The sequence below is a fragment of the Meleagris gallopavo genome, chromosome 4 (assembly GCF_905368555.1).
Source record: "Meleagris gallopavo chromosome 4, MGAL_WU_HG_1.1, whole genome shotgun sequence".
NCBI classification, from domain to species: domain Eukaryota; kingdom Metazoa; phylum Chordata; class Aves; order Galliformes; family Phasianidae; genus Meleagris; species Meleagris gallopavo.
Window position 1 is genome coordinate 29,165,240 of NC_139407.1, and position 19,306 is coordinate 29,184,545.

Here is a 19,306-nt window from a genome sequence, read left to right on the forward strand (position 1 = left end):
TTTTCTCCCTCTTACTAACCAGATTGTTTTGAAGTTACTAAAATGGGCTCTGATGCTTGCAGTTTCCTGCCAGGAGGCTTTTCAACAGTACTGCCATGGCTTGCAGGCAGAGCAAGTCCTAGCATGTAGAAAGCCAGCTGGCATCACACGTGCAAGCTGCCTGGTGTACCCAGCCCAGGAGTATGTTGGATCCACCACCAGGGATCAGGAAGGCAGGGGAGGGGTAGGAGGAGATGAACAGATTTTCTCTATGCTCCTCCTGGAGTGAGAGGAATGTGAAGAGGAGTAAGTGCTCTTCCGGTGAGTCAAAGGGTTGTGCATTTTTCAGCGTGAAAGTCAGGGAGCTGAGAGGCGAGGAGATGCCTACAAGAAGCCATCCCTGTCAGAAGCTTTAGGGCAAAGCTGTCAGATTTCCAAAGTCCTGACTCAAACACTGATACGCAGGACAGTGAAGGGACTTTACTTCTAACTAGAGCAGGGACTTGTTCTGACAAGTGTGTCACCAACGTAGCCTTTGGCTGCAGACATGCTGACCAGAAAGACTTGGGTAGTTAGAGGGATGAGCACAGGCACCCATGAGCATCAGTCTGCAGCTGTACCACTGTGCTCAGGTACTTCCTTCAGCACTCACAGCAAGAGACAAGGACCACATTTCCCCTCTGCGGTCCCCAGACCGCAATGGCAATCCATCAATGCCATGCTCACCAGGACCAGCCACCATCCCTGGCTTCTCCGGTGTTATTTATTTATTTATTTGGGGGTGGTGTATCAGCACCCTGAGCCCTGTGGGAAGCATCCATTGGTTAAAAGGTGGCTTTTTGTGCTGTCCTCCCATCAGGCTGGTGGCCTGCTGGCTGTAAAGGGCTGGGCAGGTGCCCTTCCCTGCAGGTGTTGGCTGCTAGGCCTTGGCGGGACCTGGCCCTTGCGATGGTGGTGACACTTAGCCAGCAGCAGCTTGGTTTCTGTCAGACCAGTTTGGGCACCTGCAGTAAGGTGACCACCAGCTGCTGAGGTGTCACCACAAGCCTGAAGGCTGTCTCTGGGGGTATCCCCACGTAAAACACCCACGGTTGCTGGAGCACAGTTGGAGCCCTTGTGGCACTTGCAGACGACCAAATACTTCCCAGCTAGAAGGGCCTCTACCACTGCCCCTAGCCAGCCAAAGCCTGCAGATCCAGCTGCTGGTTTCTGCTGGGACACTGCATTTGCCAGTTGTACAATCAATAGCTGTACAGAGGTTAGGCTAAGTAGGATTATTGTGGTGGAAAGATAATAAATGAAAAATGCCTACCAGTGTTGTAGGCTCACAATAAACTCCACAAGGAGTAATCTCCAGAAGGAGATCCTTCCTTAGTAGCAGTCAGCACTTAAGTGGGATCCAGGAGAGGCGGAGTCAGGCTCCACCTCTTCCTGTCATACAGGTGAATTGCCTTTACCTGTGCTCCTGTGGCTGACTCATTGCTTGCCTCAGGTGGTCAATCAGAGGTTCAGACCATGATCAACAGTTCCCATAAACCAGTGTAAGCACAAAAGGTGGGTGCCTGCTGGCATGGGGAAGAACCCAAGAATCCTTGCTCACAGGTCTGTGAGCAAAACTGTAGTGAAACATTTGTATGAATGCTATTTATCCATCTATGCCTCCAAAGCTGGGTAAACCCAGACAAAACGTTTCCATTCCTCGGTTTCAAAGCAGTGTTGAAACAGACTGATGTTAGGGCTTGGGAACACAGATCAGCAGCTGGAAATGCAGAAGCACAGCTTGCATCACCCAGAGCTGTCTGGTTACTAGCTGCAAGGGAAGACAAGAGGAGAGCGATGCCTTGCCAGCACTGCTGGGAGGTGGGAACAGGGGCAGGCACAGCAACAAGGAGGGCAGGAGGTGGAGACAGGCACTCTCCTCTGACTGCCAGCTGTCAGAGACCTCTGTGACAGTAACTTATAACATGTTTTAGCCTGTAGAAACCTGACTTTTGCTGCTGGAACTGAAAGTGTCACAGTTAGCTGGGTTCTAGCTGCCACCAGTCTTCTCCACACGGCTGACCAAAGCAGGTATGCTCATGGTAGACTCGTCATTGCTCAAACAGCCTTGATGCCATGGGAATGACTTGATTGCACCGGGATGTTTCCAGTTATTGGGAGCTTCCATGTTCCTATAGAGAGGAGAACCCCTGGGTGCTGTGGAAGGCAGCACTGTGCCTTAGTTTAGTCTGGGTCATGCTAAATTCTCCAGTACATCAATGGTGACTATTTTGTCCATTTAAGATTGTGGGGAGTTGCCGTGATTCTTAACTACTCTGTAGTGGAGGTAGCTGGGGTTACTGCACAGTGTTAATTCCAGGTTTGAATTTATATGGGCTAGGAGCCTGAGCAGGAAAGTTTTGCTGGAGAGCAGTAACCTTCCTATTGGATTTCTGTGGTCACTTTCTCATGAAGGTCTTCTGCCAGCACAGTGATGAGGCTGCATTAGCACTGCAGAGTTAGGAGCACTCAGCCTCAGACGGGAGCTCAGCCCTTCCAGTACAGAGAGCACAAGCAACACACTCATACTCAAGAATGTGTCTGGAAAGAGTTGAGTGGGAACACGCATATTGGCATGGGGCAGTGAAAAATCTGCTTCATTTTATCTGTGGTGAAAGCAGCCCTGTTTGTAGAAGGACAACTCATGTCCCTGGTGTCCCGCTTATGGCCAAATTTCTCCTTGAGAAGAGCTCTTGCCTGTGCCAGTGGAGCTGGCAGAAGTACATAATTGTGCAGGAGTGCCCTTGAGTTCCTTCTCTCTCTTCTTTTACATGTGCTGTCTCACTTGGCCCTTTTCTTCCTTTTAGAAAATGCTAAAAGCTCATCTTCTGTCCGTTACAGCAAAATATTCCATTTACAAGGCCATAAATCACTTCTATAAATATAAATATCATTGTTTAAATATTAATAAATGTTAAAGAAGTATTGGAGATCGAAGACATTTTTCCATGCTGAAAAGTACCTTTTGCACCAGAGACAGTCACAGCTGCAAGAATCAGACTGGTGCACACCCAGCACATGGGGAGCCAAAGGACAGATATGCCCAATAACTGGGACTGTAGTGACCTTCTCCAAGTGAAAGCACTAGAAGTACTGAAGGTGATTGTCACTGCAAAGAGAGCTGTGTGCTCCCTGCAGAGAAACTGGGAGAGAGAGCAACACCACAGTTTGCCAAGAGCCAGCTGCTAGCCTTGGCCTTTAGATAACAACAAAACAAAACAAAACAAAACAAAACAAAACAAAACAAAGAGCTAAGTTTTAGCAACTGATCTATCTTTTTCCTCACAAATTTTGACCTGGCCTTTTCTGCAGGATCTGCAGTAAGATCAGGGCCTGGCCAGCCAGCTGCTCCTGACATCACTGAGCATCCTCTGGCAAGAATGCTAGATCAGGATTCACAATACTGTTCATTTACAGCATCAAGAAAACATGTTGGTGAACTTGACAGTATCTCTGAAGGTGGATCTCACCTTCTGAACCCTCTTCAGCTGGAGCCAACATGCTGTCACTGGTAATCTCTGAAGAAACAACATCCTTCATGTCCTTTGTGAGAAGCAGCTTCCTTGTGCTTTCCCGGTGATGAAGTGTAGGTCACTCAAGAGCTTCTCACTGTTCATGTCTCTCCCTTTCTTTCTCTTTTTTTTTTTTTTTTTACCATTTCTACCAAGGGTTAATGGTTTTTAGAAACAATTCCAGAACAGATATTGGGCCAAGAATCCATTTTTTGTGTGTGCATTTTTCCTCTGTATCTGCACTGATTTCAGAGACTGGATTTTAGCAAAAAACAGTATTTATTTTTCTGAATCTTTTCAGTCTCTTTTCAGTCATGTACAGCCTTTCACCAGCATCTTTTCACCTGGGGGCAGCAGAAGAAAGTCTGTTTCACCTTCTCAGATGCTCCACTGACCACACTCCCCAGGCCTCTCACTGCCATCTGCTGTACAGCACTGTTGGTGTTCCACAGTTTCTTCATCAAGGCATCAAGGAGAGCTTAAGGTTATCAGTGTCATCTCAACTTGCCACTGAGGTCTCCAAACAGACCACAGGATGATTACAAGTAGCTTATTTGTCTGCCCACTACAAACTTAGCGTCATCTCTGTGCTGCTGTGATGTGTACCACTCACTTAGATCACTAGCTCTGCAGTAGGATATCAGCTTGTAGGGGGTCATTCACACTTTGCAGCTTGTTTTGATTGTACATGTGCCAGTTTGAGCTAACTCCTGTTTTCAGCCCGTGTTACTGACTCTCAGGCTAAATCAAAGGTCTGAGTGCATTGAGAACTGTCACGGGACAGCAGCATTCCCACAGCTCAGCTGGGTGTGCAAGAATGCCATTGTGTCATGTTAACTACAGTCTGTAGGCAAAATTAAAAAAACATATGTTTTGTTAGCAGTCAGCAAGGTCTAGGAGAGAGCTGTTGGGAGACAGCAGTGTAACAGTGACATTCCTTTCCTTATGCTGCAGTAGGATATAGTTCTACCTTACATTTTGTGCCGTGTTCCTTGCTCTTGTAGCAAGACAAAAAAGCCATTTTAGAGAGCTGCATCAGAATTGAAAGGAACAGAAAATATTGGACTCATAGAACTGTGGAATCATTAAGGCTGGAAAAAACCTCTAAGAAAAGACCTCTAAGGCCCCCAAGTCCAACCCCCAACCCATCCTCACAATGCCCACTAACCATATCCCTCAGTGCCACATCTCATCTATGTTTCCTGAATACCTTCAGTGTTGTCGACAACACCACCTCCCCGGACAGCCTATTCTGGTGCATCACCACTCTTTTGGTGAAGAAATGTTTCCTAATGCCCAACCTGAACCTCTCCTGGTGCAACTTAAGGCCATTCCCTCTTGACCTATTGCTACTGCTTTGTCAGTTATCAGTGTGCTAGGCTTAAAAGTGCCAAGCAAATCAGCTCAGGCAGATGTTATACTTCCTGGACAGAAAGGTACTGTCCTCAAAAGACATTTCTCTCCCTGAGCATAGCTTAAGCTATGAATTGCCCTCACTTCACCGACTCCTCAGGGGCACTTGAACTTCTGGATGCCAAAGTCAGAGGAGATGACCTCTTCTGTGAGATTTAGCCTCCTGTCCTGCAAACTCTTAAAGAGATATTCAATCTCTCCAGCGTCTCTAATAGCTTAGCCTCTACAGACAATTTGAGAAGACTAATGGAGCTGTCACATAAACATCATCTTAAGGGAGCTAGCATTTCTGTGATAAATTGGAGTCTTAGCTCTATGTTCAAAGAAAAAAAAAATCACACCTTTCTGCATGGGCTTCTCTTTTGTCTTTCCCATCGAGCAGGAGTGGAACAACAGGAATAAATGAAAAGGTTCTTCCCATTCTTCCCATCTATTGGGACTGGATGTGATCACATCTGGATATGGGTGCAGTTTGGGCTACCCAATAACAAAGACTTTAGGACTTGGAGTGAGTCCAGTGCAGAGCCACTGAGATGCTTGAGGGACCAAAGCACAGGATGTGCAAGGTGAGGCTGAGAGATTTAGATTTGCACATCCTGGAAAAAAAGAGGAACAACATTCCTATCTACAACTACCTACTGGGGAGAAGATGGAGCAAGATTCCTTTTGAAGGCTGATGCTGAGATGTTGAGAGGTAACAATACAAAACATGAGACATTTCTGCTAAATAGTAGGAAGAAATGTTCCCCAGTGTCACAGAAGTGACTAGGGGTGTTCTGCAACTGAGGAAGAAACGGAAACCAAGGGCAGATTTACAAAGTTTTTACTAAAAGTTGGCAGTATTCCTCTGTTTGTGTCTCCCAGAGATATTACTCTTCTCTAAAGTTGAAGTTTTCTCAAAACAGGAGTTCTGGTGTTTTGTCACACAATCAATCTGCTGCTCTTAGTACATCCCCTGAAAGTGCTCAGGCCAGTGTTTACAGCTCTGGGCAGCGACAACACAATCAGTTCCTAACTTCTAGGCAGAACAACTCACTCATTCTTGGAGATGTTGATAATTCAGCTGGTTATTGTGCTACACAACCTGGCCTAGAAGGCACTGCCTGAAAGTGACTTTCTCAGAAAGACTGCTCCTGATTTTCGTCCTGTTCATAGCCCTCTCCGAAGGAGGAGAGTTTGACTCCACCTGGCCTTTTCTTTCCTGTGTTTTCTTTTTTTTTCTTTTTGACTTTTTTACTCTTCAGAGGGAGGCTTCTGCTGACATATATGTGTACATGTTTGCATGTCACCCTCTCTGTGTCCTCCAAGAACTTTTGCACTCTTTCTCCAATCAGATTGTACATAGATGGAAAATCAGAGACATTGAACCCGTTGCTGTCCCAGACATAACAAAAATGTGTTGCCTGACGAAGAACACAGGAGAGAAAGTCAGCAGAAATTCTGGAAATCAGGAGATAGTAGTGCCACTGCTCACACAATCACTCGGTTCAACTTGCTACTGTAAAAATATCTTTTGCACTACATGGCCTCAACAGAATTTAAATACAAATCTTTAGTTAATATTGACTGCAAATTTATACTTCACTGATAAGAACATCATCAACTTTTAGAATGTAGTGACGTGAAATAGTTGAACAAGACCTTGTGTGAAATATTGTGCAGTGAGCTCATCAAGGTCCAGGAGCCTGTAGCTATTCTTCAAACTATCAAGCAGTTAAAGTGAAAGATCCAGTATTGCAGCCTACATTACCCTTCCCCTATTGCCTTTTCCTCACAGCAGCACAGCATTTCATTGCCCTCACTGTGAGCAGTTAATACACCAGTGACAGCATGCAAATAACACAATCTTTGACTGCTGTGCAGTGCATGTGGTAAACCAGTGTTCTTCAAGAAAGCAAGTCCTCCTCCCTGCTTCTTGTCTTGTTCCTCGCCCTAGTTGGCCAACAAAAGGTCTTGCGCAACCCAGCAAACAACTGAATCAGGGAACTGATTACTCTTACAAAAGACCCAGATGCATTCACCCAGTTGGTCACCAGACAGCTGACAAACACTGGCACAGGGAGGAGGCACTGCAAAGCGGGGAGCAGATGGCAGAAGGGGAAGGTCCATGGACATGTCTTTGGGTGGATCAGGGCTTAGGCCATGCTGTAGGGTTAGTTCTAGGACAAGCTCCTTTCAAATGCAATGAAACCTTTCAGTGGGGCTGAATGCTTTAGGAGGACTAAACATAATTTCGTCAGTGTGCGACTTCTGTTTTCCAGCTGAATATTTTTAAAGCTTCTGTCATAACCTTGATGTCTTTCAGTAGCATTTGGAGCTGAAGCATGAACAATCTTATATACTTCTTCTGCATAAAGTGTTTAACCACAGTTAGCTGGTTCACTGCTGAGCAAAGAGGACAACAAAATGAAACAATGCTGAACTCTTTATTTGGCATGCAGGAACAAAGGAGCTCACGCCTGCAGAACAAGTACAAGTTCCTACCCTTTGGTTATTGTCTTTGATTTGGCATCTACCTGCCTCTACTGTTACTTTCTCAGGACACACAATCAATCATTCAAATCAAGTATCCTCATGTCAAAATAGGCAGGTTCTCTGCCAACAGCTGCAGAGTGCATTAGCAGAACAGTGGCGATGAGAAAAATCCCAGGAATGTGCTTAAGACTATTTTTCAGTGTTTCTTTCCATGCCCAGAGACCAAACATATTCAGAAGAGTAGAATGGAGAGGAGCTCAGAGATAGCAGAATGTGTGTCTTCTGGGCTGTTAAATGGACAAAAAAAAATCAGCATTTCTGAAAGACTGAGATCATATAATCATAGAATCGTTTGTCTTGGAAGGAATCTCTAAAGGCCATCTAGCCCAACTCCCCTGCAGTGAACAGGGGCACCTACAGCCTCACCAGGCTGCTCAGAGGCCCATCCAGCCTGACTTTGAGCGTCTCTAGGACTTCCACCACCTCTATTGGCAGCCTGTGCCAGCGCCTCATACTTCTCTGGGTTTTTCTTCTGTATCAATTTGGTTTTCTGTTTGGATTTTTTCAACACTTAACAGGACAAGAGAGCATATTATGATGATATGTATGGATTTCCCACACTTTTTCCTCTTTAAACTATATTTTCAGTTATCAGTCAGTTTTCTCCTGACTGTTCATTTACACCGCCTGGTGTCAGCACTAGGTCTTCAGTCCTGTGATCAGGGTCTGATTAGGGAACTAGCAGAAGGTGAAAAGGAGGAGGAAGATTTCTATTTTCTCACAGTCCAAAGACTGTCAGGAAATGAAAACCTACTCTGGTAACATTCACTTGACTACTTGGTACAGGTTCATCCCAGCTGCTTGTGAGGCAAAAATCAGTTGTTGTCATGATGGCTGAAACTGTATACAAGATCCCTGCTCCAGCACAATATTCCATATTTTCAGGCTTCAGGCTTGTGTATTGCAGAGTCTAAACGTAGTGTTTGTCAGGAGATGATATAACATAGTTAATATAATCAACTATGAGGAGTAGGCAAATGTTTCTTTCCCTCTTCATGAGCCTATTCTTTTGATAGTTTTTTTTAAGGGCATCCTTCTTCCTCTGCATAGAACTGGAAGAATTTCCCTAAATGTGCGTATTTTTCCTCTCCTGGGGCTCAATTAGATAATAAAACCACTATGAGTTTGCAGACCCCCATAGCCAGAACTTATGAAATGTTTACCTTGGCTGATCAAGACAGACGACTCGTATACTGTCCTCTATTGACTCTAACATGAGAATTAGCTAGCTCTCAGCTTAGAACAATATATGTGATTTTAAATTTTCATTACAGTTGCAAACCTCCATAACTTCCAAACACAGAAATGGCAACAAAGGATTTTTCAGCACCTTTGCCTCTTCTACTGGTAATGCAGGAATAGGATAATATAAGTCTGAAGCTTTAAGTCAGTTCTAAATGCTTTTGCTTATAAAGTCAAGAAGAAAAGATATCACATCTCTTTGAAAGATAGAACATGTTACAAGTGTACCAGAATCTTACAAAACTTCTCACTGGTAGATAATAAAGCCTTTCAAAAAAGGATTTTCTTTTTTTCTCAATGTAAACATTAGACTTAGTTACAGAGGAAAATGACTTTGTTTTCTAAGGTTTTGTCATTAATAATGCCCTGTCCAGAAACCCATGCTGCTTCTTCAAATCTTTAGATTTTAGAAAATGAAACAACTTTAAAAAAATTGCTATGTGATGATAGCAATCAAAGCTGAGACAGATCTCAATGTAATCCTAAGCATGGAAGTGAACACCATAGGTTCATTTCCAAGGCATCTGTCCACAGAATAAAATTACTGCAAAATACTATCCTGTAGAGTTTTTTGCAGCGAACGTACTTGGATTCAATGATGAGAAAAAACACAAGCTCACTCTACCAAGTTTAATGAGTTTGACTCTTTATCAGAGCTGTAATGACACTAATAATATGCATGAAAAGAAACAACTCCTACAGAATATTTATATACACAAACAATAACTATTCATAGATCTCTTCTGGACTTTACTGAGAACATAAAACAAAATGAGATGCAAAAAAAAAAAAAATGCTGCCACCTACTGAGCAATATTAAAATCTATAAATTCACACTTGTCGCTCTGACCAGTCTCCTGTGAGATTCAGACCAAAGTTCCCACAGTTAGACCTCTCCTTTCTGCTCTTGTTCATGGTCCACTGCAACCCAGGACAAATACAAAGACTATTTAAAAGAACAGGCTAACACTGTGCTGGCAACGAAGGGGAAAACAGAAGTCCCTGTTGGGTGAATACTCATGGCTTGCACGTTTGGGTGTTTTCCAATAGCAGGAGTTTTCAAATGCTAGCAATATTTTTTTTTTTTGAGCCTTACATAGGATAGAATCATATAATCATTAAGATTGGAAATACCATTAAGATCACCATCATGCCTATGTCTGCTCAAACCACATCCCTCAGTGGCACATCTTCCCTCTTCTTGAACACCTCTGGAGACAGTGACTGCACCACCTCCCCGGGCAGCCTGTGCTACTGCATCACCACTCTTCCTGAGAAGAAATGTTTCCTAATGCCAGACCTGAACCTTCCCTGGTGCAACTTGAGGCCACTGCCTCTTGTTCTATCACTGTTACCTGGGGTTTGATATACTTCTATCATACCCAAAAGAAGGTCAGGAACCCCAGCCCTGAAAGAACCTGCCAGAAATTCAAGGAGAGATGCTTTCTTCCTTGCTCAAATCAAAGCATGGTAATGCCTCTGATTAAAAAAATCTACGAACTGCCAAAATAGTGCCTGAAGAAAAGGGTCTGAGTCTGGCAGTCCCTGAGAACACACCCACAGTTTGTGCTGGGCAACAGCCTGTGAAACCTACAGAACATTTTATTTATGCATGTATCTTTTTTGATGTTTCTGTGGGAAGGGAGAGTCAGGAATTTAATCACTAAAAAGCCCTTGTCTTAGGGCAACGAGGAACAAAATCATTCATACTGATCTGACATTTCTCTGGAACCAGGGGCATTTTTTCACGGCCTATTTCTATCAGGCCTTGAATCAGATTCTGATCTAAGGATGGTACATACCTCTTGCTTGGCAGGAAGCACAAACGCTGATTTGTAGAGATCAATATTGATTCACATAGGAAAGTGTAGCAAATAAATTCACTCATATCCTCAGAGGCAACAAGCAGCTCTACTTTGCATTTCTCAGGATGTTCACTGACCAAGAATGGTGGTTGTTCCTTCTTCATCTTCTTCTTCTTTCTATTATTTTGGCCCGAGCAAACAGCAAAAAATACATAGGTGTTATACTTAAAAGAAAATGACCCAGGTTTGCAGAATTAAAGGTGAATTAACAGTACATTTTTGCAACAGTTTCTTAATATGAGTTAGAGAGAAGCATATACACACTGAACATAAATAAGAGAAAAATGTATGTTGCGTGTTTTGCCCATCCTTCCTCATCATTAGCAATAGCTAATGTGACAGCTTTTGACTTGACTGAGACAGATGGCTGCATGTTCACCTCCCAGTCACATCAAGCCTGTGCTGATCCTTGAGAAGTTAGAAAATAGCATAAACAAACAAAGATTGTAATCATCAAGTAAAATATTATCCATCCATCTGAGAGATCAGACAGAAAAGAGATCCTTTCATGTCTTTTTTGCACAATCATGCTATTCAACTAATATAATCCCTTCTTACTCTCATGCAAATGTGATAAGCTAGCGCTTGGCATATGGTCTATTGATGTCTAAAGGTGATGATAACATCCTTCTTTGTTATTGATTTCATCTAGTTCATAAATAAATACCACGAGTAGATGAGGGCAAGTCAACACATCAAGCAATCAAAGGGATGTATGGATTTTAATGCATCTGACAGATCAAATATAGTGGTCACAGAACTCTGGTAAGAAATCCAGTCTTAATTTTTAATTTGAAGGAGGGTGGGATTTTATTAATTCCTGTCAGAGTCAGGCATAGCATGACTTAATGCTAAACACCAGCTTCTCTCTTCTTAAGACAAATACTTACTTCAGAGGGAAACGTATATTTAAACCGTTTGAAGAACAGGAAGCAGGAATTACAAAGCACAATTTAAAATCCTACAGCAAAGAACAAAAGGGAAGTTAGGCAATACAGCTACAGCAATTACAACAAACCTGAAAAACAGTTTGCCTAACTGATGGATTGTCTAACTGACAGGAAGATGAGTAACAGTACAATACATAAAAGCTAAAGTCTAATCCAAAGAGGTTTACAAAAATAAGATTTTGGGAAAGTCCTGTTTCAGTTATTCTGTTTAATTACTACAGTAAGATGGGCAATGTGTAAAGTTTATGAATTTATGTGTCATCAAAAGGAAATACTTCTGATCTGATTTAGTGGAAAAGTTTATGCTGTCTGATCCAATCATTTCTGGGTATCAAGGCTAAGAGGGCTGCAAGACCCAGAGCAGAGAGTTTTATGGCCTCAGTATTTCATCATGCTCCAAGCCAACACCTTGCCCTCCAAGTAACTCCTTCCAGAAGCCAATGACCCCAGAAATAGGAAAGATGAGAGAATGCATTCTACACATTACCAAGCACAGAAACCCTTGTACCCACATTCTCTGTAGATCTCTGCTGAATGAAAGATGTCTTTTCTTGGGTAAGACTTGAAAGCAGTAGGACCTGTGGCATGCATCCATACTCCCATTCTACCATTATTCTAAGTTTCCTGCCCTCCAGTGAAGCCATACAAGATCACTTTGTGAATAATTATTCTTTACGCTGAGTGCACAGGCATAGGCTGTGGGCCCCAGGGGTTCAGATCCTTCCAGAAAGGAGCTGTAGTTTGTGCTGCCCAAAGCAGAGGTGCTGAAACCTGGCTGCTGCCAAGTAGTGCTGTGGGAAATGGCTCTGGTGCCTCACAAGGAACTGACTGTTCCTGGTAGGCTGCCACGGTATCTCTTCCTTGCCCTGTGATCTGTCTTACATGAAATAATAAATTGCAATTCAGGTTCTAAGCAATGGTTGTGTGGTTTAAATACACTCACAGGACTTCGCTTAACTTGGTTTAAAAATGCAAGTTTATTTATTAGGACAGACTACACAGAAGCTACTTTTAATGAACTCTTTCTATTTGGACTTTGTTCTCATTTGCTTGAAAAGTTGTCATCTGCCTTATCAGCACATTCCGCTCTTGTAAATCTGGACATTCTTATTTTCTTCACTGCAAGCAGAACAAAAATATTTTAAGAGGAGAACCACCACACTTTTATTTAACAGACACATTTTATAAAGCAAACTTTTCCATGTTAATGTTCAGTTAAAAGGGATAATATACTTACATGTTCAGTTAGAAGTAGCAATATATTTATTTGCATTACTTGTAGCAAGCCTTATTGCAAAGTAACTGATGAAAAGATGTAATTACGCACACAGAGCTAATAACTTAGAGACAGAATCACATCAGGCTTTGTTACCTACAAGAATCCAGTAAAAATGTGCAAACCTGAGTAGTATCAAACCGCATGACAAATCTCACAGTGACGACTTAAGTGTCCATTGCAAAGCACTAATTCAAGTCAAACTTCACAGTCTGTGTCATGGGAAACAGTTCTAATGCTGGGAATTCAGTGCAAAGGGTCCATATGTCCAGGAGTAACACTTCTGCTTCCTTCTACTCTGACAGGCAAGTTATCTTGCTGAAAAACTAAATCTCATGGATTTTTCTGGATTGTTTCTGACAAATCTGTGTCAGCTTTGCTTACTCATTTTTTCCCCCTCTGGCTGTCTACATGTCTATCGCTTAAGAACTTACTCCACTACCATTCTACAAAGCAAAAATGGGTAGGCTTCTAATAAGGTATCATGACAGCACCTCTTTTCTCCCGTTTTCACCAACTGCACTATATGAGCCCCTTGATTTGCTGGGGTTTCTAAATTTTACTCAGACTGCAGGTTTGCCAATTGGTTTACCAATTTTTGTTCAAATTTTGTTATTTTCTTGGATAATTTGTGATGTACTCCAGTCAGAACGTTACCAAACTCTGCAGATCTGCACACTTATAACCATACTTTGACACAGAAAAGTATTTTAAAATATATTTTCATAATATTCATTATCTTAAATATTAGTTCCTTAAATTGTCATCTGACACCTTCAACATTTTCCTTATTCTGACCCATGCTCTCTCTACCTTGCTCATTTGAATTGTGTAAGTGATCTTGTCACAATTAACCTTTCCCTTCACCCTGAAGTCAGGAACATATTTTAGTTCTCCCTTTCTTGAGATCTATTTCTAATTTTGTAAATGTCCATCACTGCTGTTCTGCTACCCCCTGCTATCTCCCCTCTGATAGAAACAAGAATCCTATTATTTTGTTATCATATTAATATAAATGGTGCTTCATCATTCAATTTGATTCACAACAGCTCCTCTCAATTTGTAATGAGAACCTGCACTGCAGAGCTTTCTAGCTAGTCACAACAAACGTAACAATGTTTATTAGGAGATGATTTTCTGTGTTTTCAATTTGTTTTAAAAACTATGAAATTATTAAAGGGTAAAATGACATCTCTCAAGGAGGGTAGGAGATCTTATTCTTGACTGTTAGACAACCTGAATGGCAAAACAGTATTTTCTCCTAACATTTGGCATTCTTACTTTTCTCGGTGAAAGGGAGCACAAGAGATTGAATCTTGACAGTAAAATCTTTTCACTAAGAGCTGCATTTCAGCTGGGTCTTTCATGTTTTCTGTAAGTTTCTGATGGAGGGTGTTCAAGAGTCCAGTATTGTATATTGTACAATAATACTTGCTATTAAATCTTTAACGTGGCAAATGGAAATTTTACTTGCTGGCACAGGCTGCCCAGAGAGCCTGTGGATGCCCGATCCCTGGAGGATCTGAAGGACATGTTGGTTGGAGCCCTGGGAAGCCTGAGCTGGTGGGGGGCAGTCAGCCCAGGGCAGGGGTTGGGGCTGGATGATCACTGGGGTCCCTTCCAACCCAAGTCTTTCTGTGATTCTATGTTTGTATTTAATGGTAGTGTATGAACTATGTGCAAAGCCTGTGCTGTGACACACTTCTTAATACTACCAGCTAATCCAAACCGAGCCATTTACAGGTATCACGATAAAAGCCACTGCAAGGAATTGACATTTGAGAAAATGCTAGAACTGCTGTTAACAGGTGAGCGAGCAAGAACTCTTCACTTAATAGGGAAGTGAGAGTGAACGTTTCCACAGAGAAAGGAAGGTGAGGATGTCCAGCAAGTGCCTACCTGTTGGAAAGGCAGAGCACACACTCGTTGGAGTAGGTCTTTCCATCAGTCCCACAGACTGGGTTGTAGTCCCTCGGACATCCAGGCAGATGGCTGTACTTGTCGCATGCCGGCTGGGGGAAGACAGACAGAGGAGGTCCGACACAGGAAGGACACCCACAGACCCGGCAGGCGACAGATGGGAACACTGCAGCCCCAGGGGAGGCACACTGCTGGCGCAGGGAGCTGCGGGGGCTCAGCAGCGGGCAAGGCTCACTCACCGGGATGCTGGCGGCAGCTCCGGGGCACAAGAGCAGCCCTGCGGGGAGAGAGGCGGCGTTACTGGCCGGATCCCGCCTGAGTTCGCCTCATCCCGGCTCCTCGTCCCGCTCCCCGCGCCCTCGCCCGACCCTTTTTCCTCCCCTGCCCACAGCCCTCGGTGCGGGACCGTAATCGCCCCCGCTGCTCCTCTCCCAGCCCCGCCACCGCCCGCTACCGGTGAGGACAACGAGCAGCAGAACGCGCATCGTCAGCTTCGCCGCCATCGCCGTGCGCCAACGGTCGGAATGTGGCGGTGCGAGGCGGGGAGCGAGGCGCAACGGACGAGGGAACGGGGAGACGCCGGGCACGGAGCGGAGGGGCGGAGCACGGAGGGCCTGGGCTGAGCCCTCGGCTGGGGGTGCAGAAGAGCGGGAGGGGGGTCGAGGGCTCCTAACGGGCAGCTGGAGTGTCCGTGGTGATTCAAGCACCTGTGGAGTGGGGAGGTGTGCAGGCGCCTCCAGGAGCGGAGGACGGATAGAGACCTTCCCTCGGTGTGCGTGATTTGTGGGGGTTCAGGTGCCTGAGTGCTGTCCTTAAAATCACAGCGTCATGAGCATTAGAAGAGACCACTAGGATCATCACATCCAACCCCCAGCCCATCCCCACTGGCCACGTCCCTCAGTGCCACATCCACCCTTTTCTCCAACACCTCCAGGGACAACGTCTGCAGCATCTTCCTGGGCAGCCTGTGCCGCTGCATCACCACTGTCAAAGAATAAACATTTCCTAATATCCAACCTGAACCTTCCCTGGTACAACTTGAGGCCATTCTCTCCCATCATATCGCTGGTACCTCTCCACAATCTCCTTTCAAGCAGCTGCAGAGAGCCATAAGGTCTCCCCGAGCCTCCTCTTCTCGAGACTGAACAACCCCAGCTCCCTCATTTTCTCCCCATAAGGCTTGCGCAACAGAGCCCTCACAGCTTCATTGCTCTTCTCTGCAAACATTCCAGGGTCTCAGTGCCTTTCTTGCAAACAAGTTGTAGGACAACAGGTGGACTGGAAGACCAATCAGCCAATAATTTGCCGAAGAGGCAAAGAGAATGAAGGAGATTACTCATGTTCTGCAGTTGTTGTGAGCTAATTAAGGAACAAAAGTAATGCTGCAAACCAGTAAATGGAAAAACAGATAATTAATAAACATCACAATTAAGGAATTAATCTTTCATGAACTTAATTAGGAATGGTGAGTGAATAGGTACATGGGATGACGACTTTTGGAATATGTATTGCAGTTGTTTCTTTTCAAACCATTAATGAAGAAACAGAGCAATTTTAGTGAGCAAATATTGCAGAAGGGAACACGGCTGTGTAATGATCACAGCTAGGAGTCATTTTTGGCTTGTTTGTTGGGAAGGCTCACAAACTGGAGTGGTATTGGGTGCGATTCTACTGTTCCTAGAGATGACCATTTGCTTATGGCAATAATGGGCTAAATCACCCTTGGCTGTCTGCTGTGAAGGCAAAAATGACTGCTGAGTCTTTGCACACAGTTCCCAGAAATTGACTGTGGTCACCACCTACGGACCTCAGGAGTTGTCTTCACAATTCAACGTGATGTAGATGAGAAATCCAGTTTTCAAAATACAGAAAACATAAGCTTTCCCTACAGACCAGGAAACCACATATTGGAACAAAAGCCAATGAACACTTCCCTTATTGAAACATGACTTAAAGCTGCATGGTTAGATGCCCATTGCTAAGAGAACACAGCTCTTCTGGGAGCAGCTGATAGATCCCTTTCTCTTTAAAGAAACTCTCTAACAACCTTATTCTCCTGCATTCTCCTGTGTTGTTTTTGTTTTGTGTTTGTTCTAATTGATTTATGGCTTTCTTTTTTTTTTTTTCTAGACATAGGAAACAGCCCTCATTAGAGGCTAACACAGTCTAAGAATAAAGGATGCTCACAAACACCACTCTTGGCTGAAGACGTTTCCTTCTGACACAACACACCTGAAGTTAGGCAGTATGTCTGCACAGACAGCTCTTTGCATTCCAGCAGAGTAGGAAGCGTGTCTTTTGGGTGAAAGTGGTGGGAGGTAGAGAACATTTTCAAGGCTTTGCTGTTTCTTAACTCTCTCTGATGTTCACAGTTCCTTTTGTGGCTTTAGCCAGTCCTCAGCCTTTGGGCTGCAGGCACTTAGTACTTGTGCAATGCAGTAAGGAAAGAGGTAGTGGAAACAACCTTTTGAGTGATAAGCAATGAAGTGGAAAGTAGACAAAATAGTCATGAATGTAGCTTACCAGAAGTCATTTTGATTTGGTGCAGAAAGTTCAGCATAGACCAAAGGATGGAGTCTAAGAAACTGGGAGTCAGAGACTGAACATTTTGCTTTGGTCTCACAATGAGCATACTCACACTTGCTTCTAGTGTGAGTGCTTAGACTGTTACCTCACAGAACTCTTATTTTTCCTAGGGTAATTGTGATTGTGGAGAACATCCAGTAATCCCTGTAGCACTGATCAAATTTTTATTCTGGTGTATATGTGTGTATTCTGGATTCACTAGACCTTCAGAGAAGACCGTAAAAAGCAATGAATCACTATACACACACACACACACACACACACACACACACACACACAAATATAAATGACAGCAAATTATATTAATATGGGTTTGAGGCTCTTAAATGCCTTTGTGAATTTGAGCTTTAGGTATTAGGGAGAATCACATGTTCACGGTCCATATCATAGCTCAATGGAGTAGATCAAACCCATGTCATCTTTATGAATTTTCCCAAAAGAAAAAAAGGGAGCAAGTACGTGCTTATCAAGAACATTACTAGGCATATTTCCTACCGCTTCATGAAAATAATTAAAGAGGAACAAGACAAGGAGAAAAATGAGGTCACAAGACTGAACCAAAAAAATCACTACATTCAGCAGTATAATGGAGGAAAAAATTGAACTGAATTATGAGTTTGGCATAAGAGAGAATTACTTTGTGTAAATTTGGTTTAGAAGAACACAAAGTAGTCTAAGATTTGTTTAAACCAGAAAGTACAGCTTATTTCCTAATGGATTATTTTTCTGGGGGAAACCTGACTGATATGGGCAGAAGTCTCTGAAGGATTCAGGCACCAGATCTGTTCCTAGCCTTACACTAGATGGTGCTGCTTAGTTTAGCTTCTCTGCCCAATAAGCTTCTCATAAGGAGGCAGCATGTTCAGACTGTTCCCTTTTAGCACATTCTCCTTGAATATTTCTGTGCTTATATGTTATTATCTCAGTCCTTATTTCTCTCCTTCAGATCTGCACAAATACAAAGAGCTTCTTTCACACTCTTCAAACAAAAGCAATCGCCAAATCAAGCTAAATAGCAGTTTTAACTAATAGCCTTTGTAGTAGCCCCTATGTACTGACAAACTGGGAATTGCACTTACAGAAGAACAAGCCCTTTCATTAAAGCAAAGGTGAAGATGGACATACTTTGTCTCGGGGTTCCCTTCTCTTGTGCTGTGATCAGATGGAGAAGTGCTCTCCTGTTGAGGATAGTTTCTTCAAATGTCATGAATCTTTCTCTGAGTAGCTTGCCTGGGGAAGGAAGAGAGGCAAATTCAGGTGTAGCCCGTGCTTTACCTGTATCACATTTACCCAGCAACATCCAAATTTAGCTATACAGGAATGGATAATGAAACTGCAACATTTTCATCCCACCTTTTATCCAGCGCATGTAGAAGTCACCTTTATTGTCAATTCCTTCCACATTTAAAATTGGCAGAGTGAAGGTGGACAAAGGAGCAGAAGAAAGAAGAGACCAGCAAAACCAGAGGAAATGAAAGCAAAAAGGAATGGAAAAGCAGGAGTAGCTATTATTACTTCACGTGCTACCTGCTGGATAATAACATGTGAGGTCTCTCTTCTTGTGAAAGAAATTGAACTTCACATAGAACCACTTATAAAGAGATTACTTTTGTGTTGCACACAAAGGCAGGCTTCAGAAAGCTTTCTCCAGCTTCCCCTCACCAAGGCCTGCTCCTCTCTAATGAAAAATTTATTACACTACTTAGAAAAAATCTCTCCACTTATATATTGTAGAAATAAAGATGCTTTGTGTTTCTTGAATTCAGCTGATTGTACTCTACAGTAGGCAAGGCAGAGGCATCACCTACAACATTGCACTCCATGCTGATAGGGTAGAGTTTGTCCTGAATTCTGCTATTTTCTTTTCTTTATGGGCTCTTTAGAGAATCCTCCAGCCCCTAGGAACATGACTCTACCAGGCATGCATGAATCTGGCTTGACCAAGCAGAGTTGGTTTGAAGCCTTCTACTGAAATCCTTTTCTCAGGCT

The 19,306-nt window shown here is 43.4% G+C and overlaps 1 protein-coding gene across 1 annotated transcript; it reads right to left on the reverse strand.

The window, feature by feature from the left end:
- Positions 1-12,493: 12,493 nt before the first annotated feature.
- On the reverse strand, positions 12,494-15,337 carry SPINK2 (serine peptidase inhibitor Kazal type 2). The gene is made up of 4 exons (XM_003205599.5): positions 15,186-15,337; positions 14,971-15,008; positions 14,711-14,823; positions 12,494-12,654 (listed from the first exon to the last, which is right to left on the reverse strand). The coding sequence occupies exons 1-4, from the start codon at positions 15,232-15,234 to the stop codon at positions 12,609-12,611; spliced, it is 246 nt and encodes an 81-aa protein (XP_003205647.1). The 5' UTR covers positions 15,235-15,337; the 3' UTR covers positions 12,494-12,608.
- Positions 15,338-19,306: the final 3,969 nt, after the last annotated feature.

Bases quoted from the DNA above. Each gene is read 5' to 3' on its own strand.
- SPINK2 (XM_003205599.5), bottom strand. From the start codon at position 15,234: ATGGCGGCGAAGCTGACGATGCGCGTTCTGCTGCTCGTTGTCCTCACC. The intron at 14,824-14,970 runs GTGAGTGAGCCT...GTCTTCCCCCAG, and splicing joins GAGCTGCCGCCAGCATCCCG to CCGGCATGCGACAAGTACAG. The intron at 12,655-14,710 runs GTAGGCACTTGC...TTCTGCTTGCAG, and splicing joins GTGCTCTGCCTTTCCAACAG to TGAAGAAAATAAGAATGTCC.